This window comes from Barbus barbus (assembly GCF_936440315.1).
Source record: "Barbus barbus genome assembly, chromosome: 30".
In the NCBI taxonomy this organism is placed as follows: domain Eukaryota; kingdom Metazoa; phylum Chordata; class Actinopteri; order Cypriniformes; family Cyprinidae; genus Barbus; species Barbus barbus.
In genome coordinates this window covers 15093762-15107694 of record NC_136758.1, presented here as the reverse complement: position 1 = coordinate 15107694, position 13933 = coordinate 15093762, and the positions used below count along the sequence as shown (strand labels likewise).

Sequence of the window (13933 nt, the reverse complement as noted above, 5' to 3'; positions counted from 1 at the left end):
AACGTGGTCTACCAGGGGAAACACAGCTCTAATAAGTATACCGTGGAATACACATATGGGATCCCAGCAGGGTCTCTCATATGGGCACTAGCCTCACACCAGATTTCAAGAATTCATTGGCTGAAAGGCCTGGCGCCAGATGCTCCGCCGCGTCTGGACGCCGGAGTGCCGGAGGACTCTACGGTAGGGGTGTGCTCAAAATATCGATTCTTAGATACATACCGATATAATAAAAAAAGATACAGTATCGATATTCTAGCCCTTAGTATCGATACTCCGCCCAGCCATAAGGGGGCACAGCGGCGCCCGCGAGTTTCAAAAAAACTCATGGAAAATGTTAAAGCAAGATGTAGCATTTAAGTGATTTCATAGTGAAATATGTTATGGCAGTAGTGTCACAAAAAAGAATTATAAGAAGATTTAATAAGAAGTTAAGAATAATAAGAAGAAGATTTTGTGCTTGTGAGAGCTCAGACTGTACCCTTGGAAAGTTAAATGTTGACTTGTGGTAATTTCCAGATTAATACAATTTGTGTACAATTAATCAGAGCACTTAAAGTTGCAAATATTTAAGCAAAATGCACTTTGTTATAATGCACTTATGTCTTCAATAAATTGAAGAAAAATGCAGAGTTCTGTTTGTTGAGTAAATGTGTTCAGCATTAACTAATTTGCTCTGGCCCATGTATTTTTATTGAATCGTATCGAATCGTGTCACATTGTATCAAATCGTATGGAGACAGCTCTGTATCGAGGCACGTATCGAATCGTGACCTGTGTATCGAGGTATGTATCGTATCGCCAGGTTCTCCAAGGTATACAGCCCTACTCTACGGGGTTTGCCTGGTTAAGGAACTCTCTGGAGAATTAGGCGCAAGGACACCGCAAGCCGAATCTGAGCCGGGCCTCTCAGTGCCACTACCCGTTTGAGGTGAGAACACAGGAGGAAACCGGTTTGACACGCAGGCTATAAAGCCTAGTGAATGTGTTAGGAGTCGCCCAACCCACAGCTCCACAGACGTCTGCTAGCGAGGCACCATGAGCCAGCGCCCAGAACGATGCGACACCCCTAGTGGAGTGAGCATGCAGCCTGAGCGGGCAGGGCACACCTTGTGCTTCATAGGCCAAGGTGATGGCATCCTCTATCCGCTGTCCTCCATAACAGACAAAGAGCTGTTCTGAGGTCCTGAAGCTCTGAGTTCTATCCACGTACAGTCTCAGTACACTTACAGGACAGAGCAAAGCTAGGTCTGGGTCTGCCTCCTCCTGGGGCAGCGCTTGCAGGTTCACTACCTGGTCCCTGAAGGGAGTGGTAGGAACCTTGGACACATAGCCGGCCATAACTCAAGGCACGACTCGTCGACCAAAAATGCCTGCAGGTCCCCCACCCTCTTGATCGAGGCTAATGCAGTCAGAAGTAGGGTTTTCACAGAGAGAAACTTCAACTCGACTGATTGCAAAGGGTCAAAGGGGGAAGTTTGTAGGGCTCTTAACACCAATGCCAAATCCCAAGAGGGTAGGGAGGGGGGCCTAGGAGGATTTAACCTCCTGGCCCCCCTAAGAAACCTGATGACCAGATCGTGCTTCCCCACCGATCTTCCCTCTATGGGGTCGTGGTGGGCGGAAATAGCAGCAACGTAAACCTTAAGGGTGGAGTGGACAGCCTACACTCCAACCCTTGGTGCAAAAAGGAAAGCACGGCTCTGATCGAATATCCTCGGGGTTCCTCATGGTGAGAGGAACACCATTCGACGAACAGGTTCCACTTCAGAGCATAGGGCTGTCTTGTGGACGGTGCTCGTGCTGAAGCAATAGTGAGAGCTACCTCCTGGGGCAGGTCACCTAGAACCTCCGTGTCCCGTCCAGGGACCACACATGGAGTTTCCACAAGTCTGGTAGTGGGTGCCAGAGGGTGCCCCGTCTCTGAGAAAGCAGATCCTTCCTCAGAGGAATCGGCCAGGGAGGGGCTGTAGCGAAGAGCATGAGTTCCGGGAACCAGGTCCTGTAGTGGCTCCATATTGGCTCCTCGTCCTCCTTGATCTTGCACGTGTCTGTGCTAGCAGGCTCACTGAGGGGGGCACATATTTGCGCAGGCCCTGGAATTGGGAGTAGAACCACTGGCAATGGGTGGTTTCTGGAGATGCAAACAGGTCTACCTGAGCAACTCCGAACCGTCCCCCAAATCGGCTGAACCGCCTGGGGATGGAGTATCCACTCCCTAGGAAGTGCCGCTCGAGACAGCTTGTTGGCCGCCTGATTGAACACTCCTGGGATGTGGATGGCACGAAGGGACCTCAGATGCTTCTGACTCCAGAGGTGGAGGTGGCGGGCGAGTTGCAACGAGAACTGCTGGAATGACCTGTGTAGTGGGAGGATCGAGACATTAAAGTACGCGTCCTTCAGGTCGATTGCTGCAAACCAATCTAGGGGACGGACGCACCCGAAAATGCGTTTCTTCGTCAACATCTTTAATGGCATCTTGTGAAGTGCACAGTTCAAAACTCGCAGATCCAAGATCGGTCATAACCCACCGCTTTTCTTGGGCACAATGAGGTAAGGGCTGTAAAACCCTGTCCTCATATCGGCTGGAGGGACCGGTTCTATCGAATACTTCGCCCGTCTCAGGGCCTCTTGCATTTGAGCTTGCCGCCAGGTTTGGCGGGGGCCTGGATGGGCTGGGGGGTGCCCACGGCGACGAGCAGGCTGAGGGGCTGCAGCAGGAGTGTAAAGCCTCATGAAAAAGTAGCAAACAGCACCTACATAATCACATTTTGTTTTAGGAGGGTTTCAAGACAAACTCCAGCATGTTCAGTTGTCAGACACGACTGGAACTTCAAATGGGACAGACTTCTATAGTCAGATGAAACTAAAAAAAATACTTTTTAACCACAAACACTCAAGATGGTTTTGGTGCACACAGGGATAAAAAGTACCCTGTGTGTACAATAAAATATACTGCTGCATCTTCAATGCTGTGACCCCATTTTTCTGCCAGAGATCCTGGATATTTTGTTCAGATAGGTGGCATCATGGATTCTATCAAACACCAACAGATAAACAATTAAAAACCGACTGTACATACTAGAAATCCTATAATGGGCCAAGGTTGGATTTTCCAACAGGACAATGATCCACAAACAAACATCAAAATCAAAACAAATATGGGTCACTGAGAACAAAACCAAGTTCCCTGACCTGAACCGTATCGAAAATTAGTGGGGTGAACTGAAGAAGAAGGAAGCACCAACATGGACCTGGACATCTGAATGGTCTGTAATGATTCTGGATGAAGGAATGGTCTTGGATCTCTTGTCAAATTTTCTCTAAACTTATCAGGCATTATAGGTGAAGACTCAGAACTGCTGTCTTGGCAAAAGGAGGTTTCAAAAAGTATTGAATAAAAGGTATGATTGTTTGTGACCAATGTGTATTAGAGAAAAACATTTATTTCATGAGATTTATGAGATTTTCCCTCCATTTTAAATTTTTATTCTCCATTGAAAGGTTGGATTTTTGTACATTTTTAACTCAAAAAATCAAAAGGATTATCTATGCAGATTTATTTTCTCATCCTCCTTTTATCATATTTACCAAGGATTTGAATAATTCTGAGCACATCCTGCAAAAAAGCAATAACCAAGTGGTCACTCTAGTACAATGCCTACACACTATTGGTCAAACGACTTTTAATCATTACCTTCAGCCAAAACAAATGGCAAAAGTGTGCAATATGCAAAAGTACCCAAATTAGCTACTACTTCCGTTGTACTACTGTCCTTTTGTAAGTCCATTGTATTGTAACTGTAAGTCACATGCCATTGACAACATGATGGATACTATGTCCATATTTCAATTATACTATATAAAACATACTTTTGAGAGGTATTTAAATGCAGTACCTATAATGTTTTTGCATGCATGCTTGGCCAAAAGTAGTTAATATCAATGCAAAGTTTAATTGATCGCAAACCATCCAACATATCCATGTGCACATCCACCGAGATGTGCAAATGTATTTATACACGCTAAAGCTTAATTGTAATAGCAGTAATCCAATATGTATTTTATATGTAATGTAATGCATGTCTCCCAATATGACAACAGGTTGATATCATTAGTTTGAGTAATTAAAGGGCTACGGTTCTTTAGGATGTCAAAGCGGTGCTGGGAGGAAGGAACGGCGGTTTAGCGTTAAGAGCAGGGCATTGAGCCTGGTGCGGCGTAGGCGAGAGGGGGTTGACAGTTAGAACGGATGATTCACTCCTTACAAGCTTTCAGAGCGCTTGCTGGCTCGCTCTTTCTCTCTGCCCATCCATCTTTTTTTCTCTCTCAACATACCTGCCTTTTTCGACACACACAAGTGCTCGCTCCACCCTGACAACCAGCTTCAACAACCAGTTGTTTAAAAGGAAGACAACATCCAAATTGATGTTCTTCTCACCGTGCTAGCCTGTCATCTATAAAACACATGCAGAGAGATGGCAGAAAATGACAGTCATGAAATACCATCAAGCAAGGGGGTCTGGGCAGCTCACTCAGAGGCAATAACATAGCGTTATTGTCAGAGGATTCCACCGATCGGAGCCAGACATCTCCCAAGGGGTTAATGACAAGGATCGGTGTGTCTTCGGCTTTGATGGCTCAGACATGCAGCAGATATATGTGCATCCATTTGTGCCAAATAAATGAATAGTGCTCAATCAGGAAAGAGCCTTGGGTGTCCGCTGCCATGACAACCCACACTGTTACAGTGAGGCTGCTGTCATGGTGACCTCAAAAGCACACTTGCCTCTGTGTATCTTCATTGTGTAGCACTCATTAGAACTAGACAAGAGGGGAAGGAATCTGCACAATTAAACCACCAAAAGAAAACGCGAAAACAGATACTGTTTTCTAATACTACAGTCTTACAAGTGTTGTCAAATTGAATCTAATACGCGCTGTAATGTCGTGAGAATACTGGAGGAGAGTCTGTGTGTGGGGCTCGAATCAAATTTCCATGCATTGGTTTGGAATGCGTGCTTGCGGTGGCATGCTTTTAAAAGGCGAGTCTACCGCCTCAGTGAATGATACGCTAGCAGCGCGTTTTGGTGCAATGTACATCTTGTGTGGGCGTTCGGAGGTGAGCTCCTCTGCGCGGGTTGCTAAACAATGATAGAGTCATCGCTGTTTTCTCCAAACCAGTGCTCTGGTTAGAAGCGAGCTTGAAACATTTGCACTGATCAGATGCTCTTTAGAGGCTCTGACTGCAAAATGGCACACTTGGAATTGTGAATAAATGTGACGGCTATTCGACTTGATTGGGAACAAGGCGAATGATTAGTGTTCAATCTGTTAACCTGTAGCCTGATAATCATCATATGCTTTCACGCTGTTAGCATCCAGATATCTTGGATGGAGCCGTTTTGTAATCCCGCAGTTTCTTTCTCAACGTCAGTCACTGTTGTTCGGTGTCTTTATTTAGAAATTGGATTTTCTCCACATTCGTTCACTTCCTTTTAAGCTCCGCGCCATACTTTGCTCTCTGTAGATGCCTCTTCAGAAATCTCATTCGAATCGGCTTCCTGAATCTTTGCATATAAACCATTGCTTAGGTTTATATGCATACAGGAATATCAGGCACATACGTGCTCTCAGCTGCATTTTTACAAAACCAGAAAAGTGTTTATGAAGTGTGAAGAGAATTTAATCAGGAAAAGGCTGTACAAAATTGAGCATCTGAGAGCTAGCCGAGTTTAAATTCATGGAATTTGAATTGAATTAGACACGACACACAGGAAGTTGAATTGGAATGAATAAGAATGGATCAAAATTAAGTAAATTATATTATATTGTGACATTTATATATATTTATATATTATATTTAAGGAAATATAATTTTATTATTGAATTTGAAGTTGAATTTTAATTCTAATTCCTTAAATTAATTTCATTCAAATTTTCATTTTTAATAGCAATATTATATTTTACCCCAATTTAAAATCAAATATATATATATATTATATATAACACATACAATATATTTGGAAAATATTCACATGTATTTATCCTCATATAATTTATATTATATATAAATATATTTAATATAAACATAAAATGTTTCTTAAATATATGCATGTGTGTGTATTTATACATACATAATAAATATACACCGTAGACACACATATATAATGTACCCAAAAACGTTTATTTTGAATGAATCATTGCTTAGCACTATGTAATATATATATATATATATATATATATATATATATATATATATATATATATATATATATATATATATATATATATATATATATACACACACTGCCCTCCAAAAGTTTGGAAGCACCCCTGGCAAAGTGTGCTTTTGGACGATACCAGCATAAATCCTTATCATTTTTTGGTGCAAATACATTAAAGTAACTTGACATTATCATTGAAGACTATCAATAAAACATAATAATGGCAATATATACATGTCAAAGTCAGACATGCCCCTTTGCCAGCTGTGATGCCTGGTTACTGGTTTAAACTTGGCCCAGGTTTTTAAAAGATTTTTGGGTTAGCACACCTTAATAGCTTCAACAATTGATTGAATTCAAAATCAATGTTTGAATAAACTGACAGCTCGGATGCCCATATTATGAAGAGCTGTAATAGCTGCTGCTGGGAGATATTTTGATGAATCGAAAATTGTAGTCTTTTTCTATGTATAAACTGTTTATGTAATAAAATATGTTTTCGTAGTTTGTGTTGTCCCTTATCAGTGCAATCAGTCCCTTATCACAAATAAATAAGAATTCATGCCAATATTGTCCAAAACCCCACTTTTCTAGGGCGTTTCCAAACCTTTGGAGGGCAGTGTGTATGTGTGTGTGTGTGTGTGTGTGTGTGTGTGTATATATGTGTATATATATATATATATATATATATATATATATATATATATATATATATATATATATATATATATATATATATAGCACTATATCCTATTATATATCAGTGTGTGTGTGTGTGTGTGTATGTATATATATATATATATATACACACACACACACACACACACACACACACACACACACTGTGTAAAAAAAAAAAAAAGAAGAGAATTCTGTAGTTTTTACAAAATAATTTTGGCAGCTGTGGTTGCCAGAATAATTTTGTAAAAAATATTACAAAACATGATTATTTAAACAAAATACTTTCAAATGTGTCACGCAGGGAATTCTGGGAATATCAGTTTACAGTTTTTGACTGTAAATTCTACATTTGATTTGTTATTTTTTTTTACTGCTAAAAACTGTACAAATAACAGAATTGTACTGTAAAATTACATGAGATGTCTGGTTAGATCTTTTACAGTTTTTCCCTGTATATAGTACGGGAACTTACTGTTAACCTATTAACAGTTTTTTTCAGTAGCGTTTTTACCTAATTTTACAGTTGAAATTACACTTATTTTTTACAGTGATATGCTATTTCAATAACTGATACTCAACACTCAGAGTTATATAACAGTATATTTTGTATGTATGATCTTACAGATTAATGTCAATGTAAATGTAAAGTCCGAATACAAGTTCATTGTGACAGCCAGAGTAGTTTTTATTTGTGATCTTTTTGTTTGTGGTGTAATAAAAGCCAAATAGCTTAGATGTGAGTACCCTTTGTGAATTGTGTAGGTTTGAATTGCCATTACATGCAGGCCTTCTCTGCAGTGTTGCTGCAACTCAACCCAGCAGGAATCAATAGAGAATGAGGCTAGTGAGCCATTTTCCCCAGCGGTCTACACGGGTCAGTCAATATGTTGCTCTCTTCTTTTGACATTGAATTGATTGTGAGGCTGCTGTTCGTAAAACTGTTTAGGAGCAGTCAAAAAGAGAGAAGGAAAAAACCCGAAAAGCATTTAATGCTATAAATCAGACTTTGTCAGTCAGGTTTGTCCCATGAGCATCATTATGTGGTTTCTGAGTACTTTTAGTAGCTGAATGAAAAGCTTCAGGTATGAGAAATGTTGTCTGTAATTTGAATATGTGGGCAGGGCTTTTAGACGCATTATATGTCTGGCATCAGTAGACAAGCAATTCATGTATGCTAACCATCATAAACTACACACCACCCACACAATATAGCCTTTACTCTGTAAAAACACCTGACAGACATAATTTTTCTTCCATCACAGTTCCCAGAATGTGGCTTCTATGGGATGTATGACAAGATTCTTCTTTTCCGTCATGATCCAAACTCGGAGAACATCCTGCAGTTGGTGAGGTGCGCGGCTGAAATTATGGAAGGGGACCTGGTGGAAGTCGTCCTGTCAGGTGAGTGGTGCATTCAATAGTTCTTGCTCAGCTTGTAGTCATGCCCCAGGCGCAGATGTACATCCATCGTCTTCTCATTTGTGGCATAACACATTGTTTTATAGATCAGTTAGACAAGACACAGTGATTTTGCTGCAATACCCGCCAAAGTTTCTGCAGTCTGCAACACACCAGAGTGCGATTCCTGTGTCACTTCTGACTGTTTTTTTGTCCCTCCATTTCCCACTCTGGAAAAGTTGATGCGCATCCAAGTTTTGATGCTGCACCCGGTGTGAAAACTGGAGTTGCTTTGCTGAGGAAGCGATGGAGGTATCGCATTTGACACTGCTAAAGTGTTTCTACAAACACTTGGCAGGCCTTCCCCTCCCTTCCTCCCCCTCTCCTCCCTGTGCTATGTCAGGTAATTGAGTGAAGTCTATTCTGACGAGATAAAGCGAGGACTGACACCTCTTCTACCCCCCCAGCCTGTCTACCAGGTCTGGTGTGTTTCTCTGTACATGTGCATGTCTGTGACAGGATGAATCAGGTGATTAACACACCCAGATGCACACATTCTCATAGACGAGCCTTTGGGAGCCTGGAGTAACACTTCTCAATGACACACTTGACTGCTTTCACTGTAAAGTAACACAGAAGAGTTTTACAACTGTCACCAAAGTAAGGTCAACGGTTATTAATTATGATACCCCCTGAGGTCCCCTTGAGATTGTCACGTCACTTTTCTCAAAGGGTATAAATTCACTGGCAACTGACGCAAAAGTAAATCAAAGGTCCAGCTCATAGTTTTCCTTTACTAATTAAGTAAACTTATTATTTTAAAGCCTAAATTAATTCTTTGATAGCAATAAATCTGGTTTTGCTCACCATATGGTTTTCAAAGCAAAAGTTGAATGCTTTGTAATTGGCCTGAATCTGAAAAAAGGCGCAACAAGCGGGCAAATAAATGCTGATCTCTCGGATTATCACTTTGACAGTATCTCCTGCAGCAATTAAAAAGAGCAGCATTTCATAAAAATATGACCTACGCTTTCTCTGCTGGGTCTCTACCCAGTCTGTTGCGGTCCTTAAAGTCTGCTTGAAGTCTATTTTCTGCTGGATAAATTTAGAGTAACCACGGGTTGGCTTCACTGAAGCGCGCTGACAGGATGTTTGGCTGTGCCTAGATCAACATAATTGCAACCGAGAAAATACATGGAGATACAAGCGCCATACAGAACGTGTTGGATTAATAACCATACGTGAATATTGATGAAGTATGCAGAAACTTTAGTGATTTGCCGTTACTGTTTTGGAGAGAAATCGCAGGCCAGAGTGTGTCAGGCCAGAAAATTTCCCATTTCCACCGGCAGCAAAGAAAAAAATGACTGGAGAAACAAGTATCTGCATTAAGTCAACTCAGGATGCCTTTTCAGCATCATACTCATTTCCCTGAAGCATTTAATGACAGTTTTCAGGTAGTTCAACTTGCAAACATATCTTGGCCTTTAAACAAAAGGCAAAACAATAATTTGAATGAATTGAGGTAATTTAGCTGCAGAATGGCTAATCAGAATGTATTCTACTTGAGCGTACTAGGGGAAGCCATGTTGGAGAGGAGGCAACATGCGTGCGTTGAGGCAGGCAGTTCTCCTGCTGCGCTCGCCACTCAGCCGCTATTGGTCCTGTCAACATGCAGCCAACAAGAGCCAATCAAAACACTCCAACCACCCCAAAAGCTTCCCTTTCATAGTACAATTTGCAAATATAAATAAAGCTGGGTTTGTTTGGAAGAGTTTGGATGGCAATTAAAATTCCTCATATCTCTGGATTTTGCTCTGTTCTGTAAGATTATGCTGTGCTGCATTGAGTATCATTTTTAGAGGTCATGCTTCCAAGTGAAATATATGGTACAGAGATGTCATGCAGCTCTTAATCGGCTTCTTTGTTGTATTTTAAAGCTCTCGAACACTCACAATGAGTTCTTAATTAATTAGTGCTTGACCACAGGCCCCTCTAAAGAGACCACCATCTCTAGCCCATTAACCCTGACAGACACACGGTCTGCCCATCTGATTAGAATTAGGCAAGGCCAGAGAGCCTGCTGCCCAGGCCTTGCGGCAGTTCTGTGGAGACTGGAAAAGCATGCCAGACTGGCCATTGATAGATTGGATTTGGCCCACCCTCTCATCCATCTGTACCCCAAAGATACACATGCCTTGTGGGAGCTCGAAAGAGGATGGTTCATAAAATAAAGATATAACTCCCTCTGCAACATTTGTTTGCCTTTTTAATCATGACATGTTTACTCAGTGCTGCTGGGATTAAGAGTGAAGCAAATTCCCTCACGAAGTCGAAAGTCCAAATAATGCAAACAAAAAATGTGGTTATTTATGTGAGTTGTTATGGGAAAACGACTTTAATTATGATTTTAAGTTGTAAATTGGAAATTAAGTGTTTGGGATGATCTATGACTCACTTCACTTGAACAACCACGATTACGCGCAAATAACAGATGTTTCAGAGTTTAAGGTTGTCAAAACTTGACGTCTCTCATCAGGTACTGCATATCCTTTAATGAATTACTAAGAATTTACATTGATGTTTTTAGCAGGTGCGGTTTTACCAAAGTGCCTTCAAATAAAAAGTTAATTGCAAGTATCAGGACATTTAGCTGAGAATAAATGAAAAAGATCAAATCTGAGGTAATTTGATCATTACATTACATTTATTCATTTAGCTGACGCTTTTATCCAAAGCGACTTACAATTGCTATATATGTCAGAGGTCGCACGCCTCTGGAGCAACTAGGGGTTAAGTGTCTTGTTCAGGGACACATTGGTGTCTCACAGTGGATTCGAACCCGGGTCTTTCACACCAAAGGCATGTGTCTTATCCACTGTGCCATCGCCACCCTTTTTTGATCAATTTTAATGTTGTCATTGTGAGGTGTAATTGTGGTTTGTTAAAGTGAAGTGAGTCGTGGATCATCAAATGTTGCAGATTTGCGCAGCTAATGAAAAACCCTGAAACAATCACATATTAAGAGACAAAAAACTCACGATTTTCAGTTTGGTTGAATGTCAAACAGTTATTCAGTAACTGTTAAAATAAGTGAAAGGATAGTATTTTGAGTAAAAGCCCCCATGCTGTTGGGGGTAAAGTGACATGGTTATTTTGAATAAGTAAGTTACTTAAATGTGTCTCATACCTCTCTTTCAAGCTTCTTTAAGCATTTCTTTTTGCACAAATTAAGTTTCTCCCCAAAAATAATTATAATATATATTTTTTTAATGTAATATTTACTCTACTATTATCATGCTCTAGAGCACGACACAGGGGTCATTCCTTTTATTCAGTAAAAAATTATAATGCTAGTTTTGTAATTTAAGGATATATTTCTAAGGAAAGTGTACAACACGGAAATACGCTGTGGTCAAGCTCAGGCACTTTATTAATTATAGCGTGATTATTTGCTTATTAGCTGGGTGCCGTACAGGGTGGAAATAGAGAGCCATAATTAGAATTGAGAGTTAGTTTATATGAGGGTGTCAACCTAATTTAATCTTTGGTTAATTTTATACAGTTTATTTAACTATCTTTTGATTTTGTGTAAGTTTATTAAAAAAAAGGATGAAATGTTTTAAAGTTCACAAAACATCACACATTTCATCAAGTCCATTGTTACACTCTCTGAAAAAAGCTACAGAATTGTCACTGGGGTGTTACCCTGTCAAAAGGTACGAATATGTACCTTAAAGTACCAATATTTAGGGGTAAATAAGATACATAGATATGCCTTTTAGCTTTGTATTTGTATACAAAACAACATTATAATGTGCTGAAGTGCTGATTTCACTTTCTGGATGTCATTAAGGAACTGGATTTTTAAAGGTATATTAGAAAATGCTAATGGGGGGTGAGAGCAGTGAAATTGGGAAACATATGAAAAAATGAATGCCAATGAAAACCAAATTTCCCATAAATCATGATTTGTTATAAACATTTTGATCAGGTCCAGGAATATCTCTAAATAAATCATGTTTTTTCATGCTAAAACTTTCCATTACAAAAGCAGTGAATTGTTTACAGTCACATAATTGTGATATATGAAATCTAGCTAATATGATTTCAGCCAAACTGTGATGATGGGGACATGGAAATGTACTTGATCACAGATTGATGGACATAACACAGTGTTGCTCTGAGGAGAAAGGCACTGGATTTGGTCTGCTGGATAAATTGACATTTGTCTTTTGTGTGTGTTGTTTCAAACTTTCAGCCTCAGCTACAGTGGAGGATTTTCAGATCAGACCTCATGCCCTGTTCGTTCACTCATATCGAGCTCCAGCGTTCTGTGATCACTGTGGAGAGATGCTGTGGGGTTTAGTGAGGCAGGGGCTTAAGTGTGAAGGTAAATGTCTAAACATTCCACTTCTGTCAGCAGTAGAAACAGACCACCATGTGATGGTCTTTTGTCGCTATCTTTGCGCTAGGCTGCGGGCTGAACTACCACAAACGGTGTGCCTTTAAAATCCCAAACAACTGCAGTGGCATCCGTAAACGACGACTATCTAACGTGTCCCTCACCGGCCTGACCAACACTCGCTCTGTGTCTGCTGAACCGTCTCCAAGCACCTCTGATGAAGCTTTACTGGTGAGTTTGATGACAAAATTAAATCCACACCATACTGCATCACATTCTTCCTCAGTTACAACATAGAATAAATGTTCAAATATAAAATACAAATCATATGAATCTTACAAATACAACAGTTACATTGCCCTAACAATCTCTGATATTATGACAGATCATAGATTTGGTCCCCGTTTGTTCATCCTATACTAGTGCTGCATGCTTGTCCTGTTTATTAACACTACTCATTCTCTGTCTGTCTCTCTCTACCTCTCCCCACACATCCTTTCATTCCTGCCCAGTCTCCTGTCAGTCCTAGCATGGAGGTAGGCACTAACTACATTAATTAAACTTTAACTAACCGCCTTGTGATATTTTGTCTGTCATACACCCCCTGTTGTTTGCAATATTAAAAAATGTAAAATGAAATGTGTTTGATCTTTTGTTTTGAAGCTTAATTTCATTAAGCCAGATATAGAGTTCTTTTCTTCGAGAGGTTAAGACATTTTAACCTGACACTAGAAATGTTGTGGTACACATGTAGAGTTTGTTTGAAGAAAACTGTTAATCGGCTGTTGATGGCAGAATCAAACATCTGTTAACTGCTCTCTAATCTGTTCCCTACACCTAGACAGGTTACAGCAAATGAACTGCATCTGTACTTTAGCTTAACTGAGCTGTACGATGCCTTACTTTCCACGTGAATCTACTTAAGGCCTTTGGTGGAGTGTACAACATGGCAACAGGAAGCTATTGATCATTTTCTTTCTTTAGAGCACGTTGAATAGTTGATTATGCACACCTGCGTGATGTCAGATCTATTCACAACAGGTGGTAAGACATCTGCATCTTTGCCAATCAGCAGCACATTAAAGATCAGCTTGATGAGAAAGTTGTTGCTCTCAGTTGATGCAAATTCATCAAAGCTCAGCATATACAACAATCTCCCTCAGCATGAACCTCGTAGAGCCCTTGTGTTTTTTGTTCACCTAATCGAGGGCTGACTTGGCTC

General features: G+C 40.3%; 1 protein-coding gene across 1 annotated transcript in view; it reads left to right on the top strand.

Annotated features, from left to right (window-relative positions):
• prkd1 (protein kinase D1) overlaps nt 1-13933 on the top strand; it is a gene marked incomplete at its 3' end in the record, with an annotated part of 39995 nt that overhangs the window by 14025 nt on the left and 12037 nt on the right. The window contains exons 2-5 of the mRNA XM_079385677.1: nt 8171-8309; nt 12568-12699; nt 12782-12942; nt 13224-13247. Of these exons, the coding sequence (XP_079241803.1) occupies nt 8171-8309; nt 12568-12699; nt 12782-12942; nt 13224-13247 (456 nt within the window). The remainder of the gene's footprint in view (nt 1-8170; nt 8310-12567; nt 12700-12781; nt 12943-13223; nt 13248-13933) is intronic.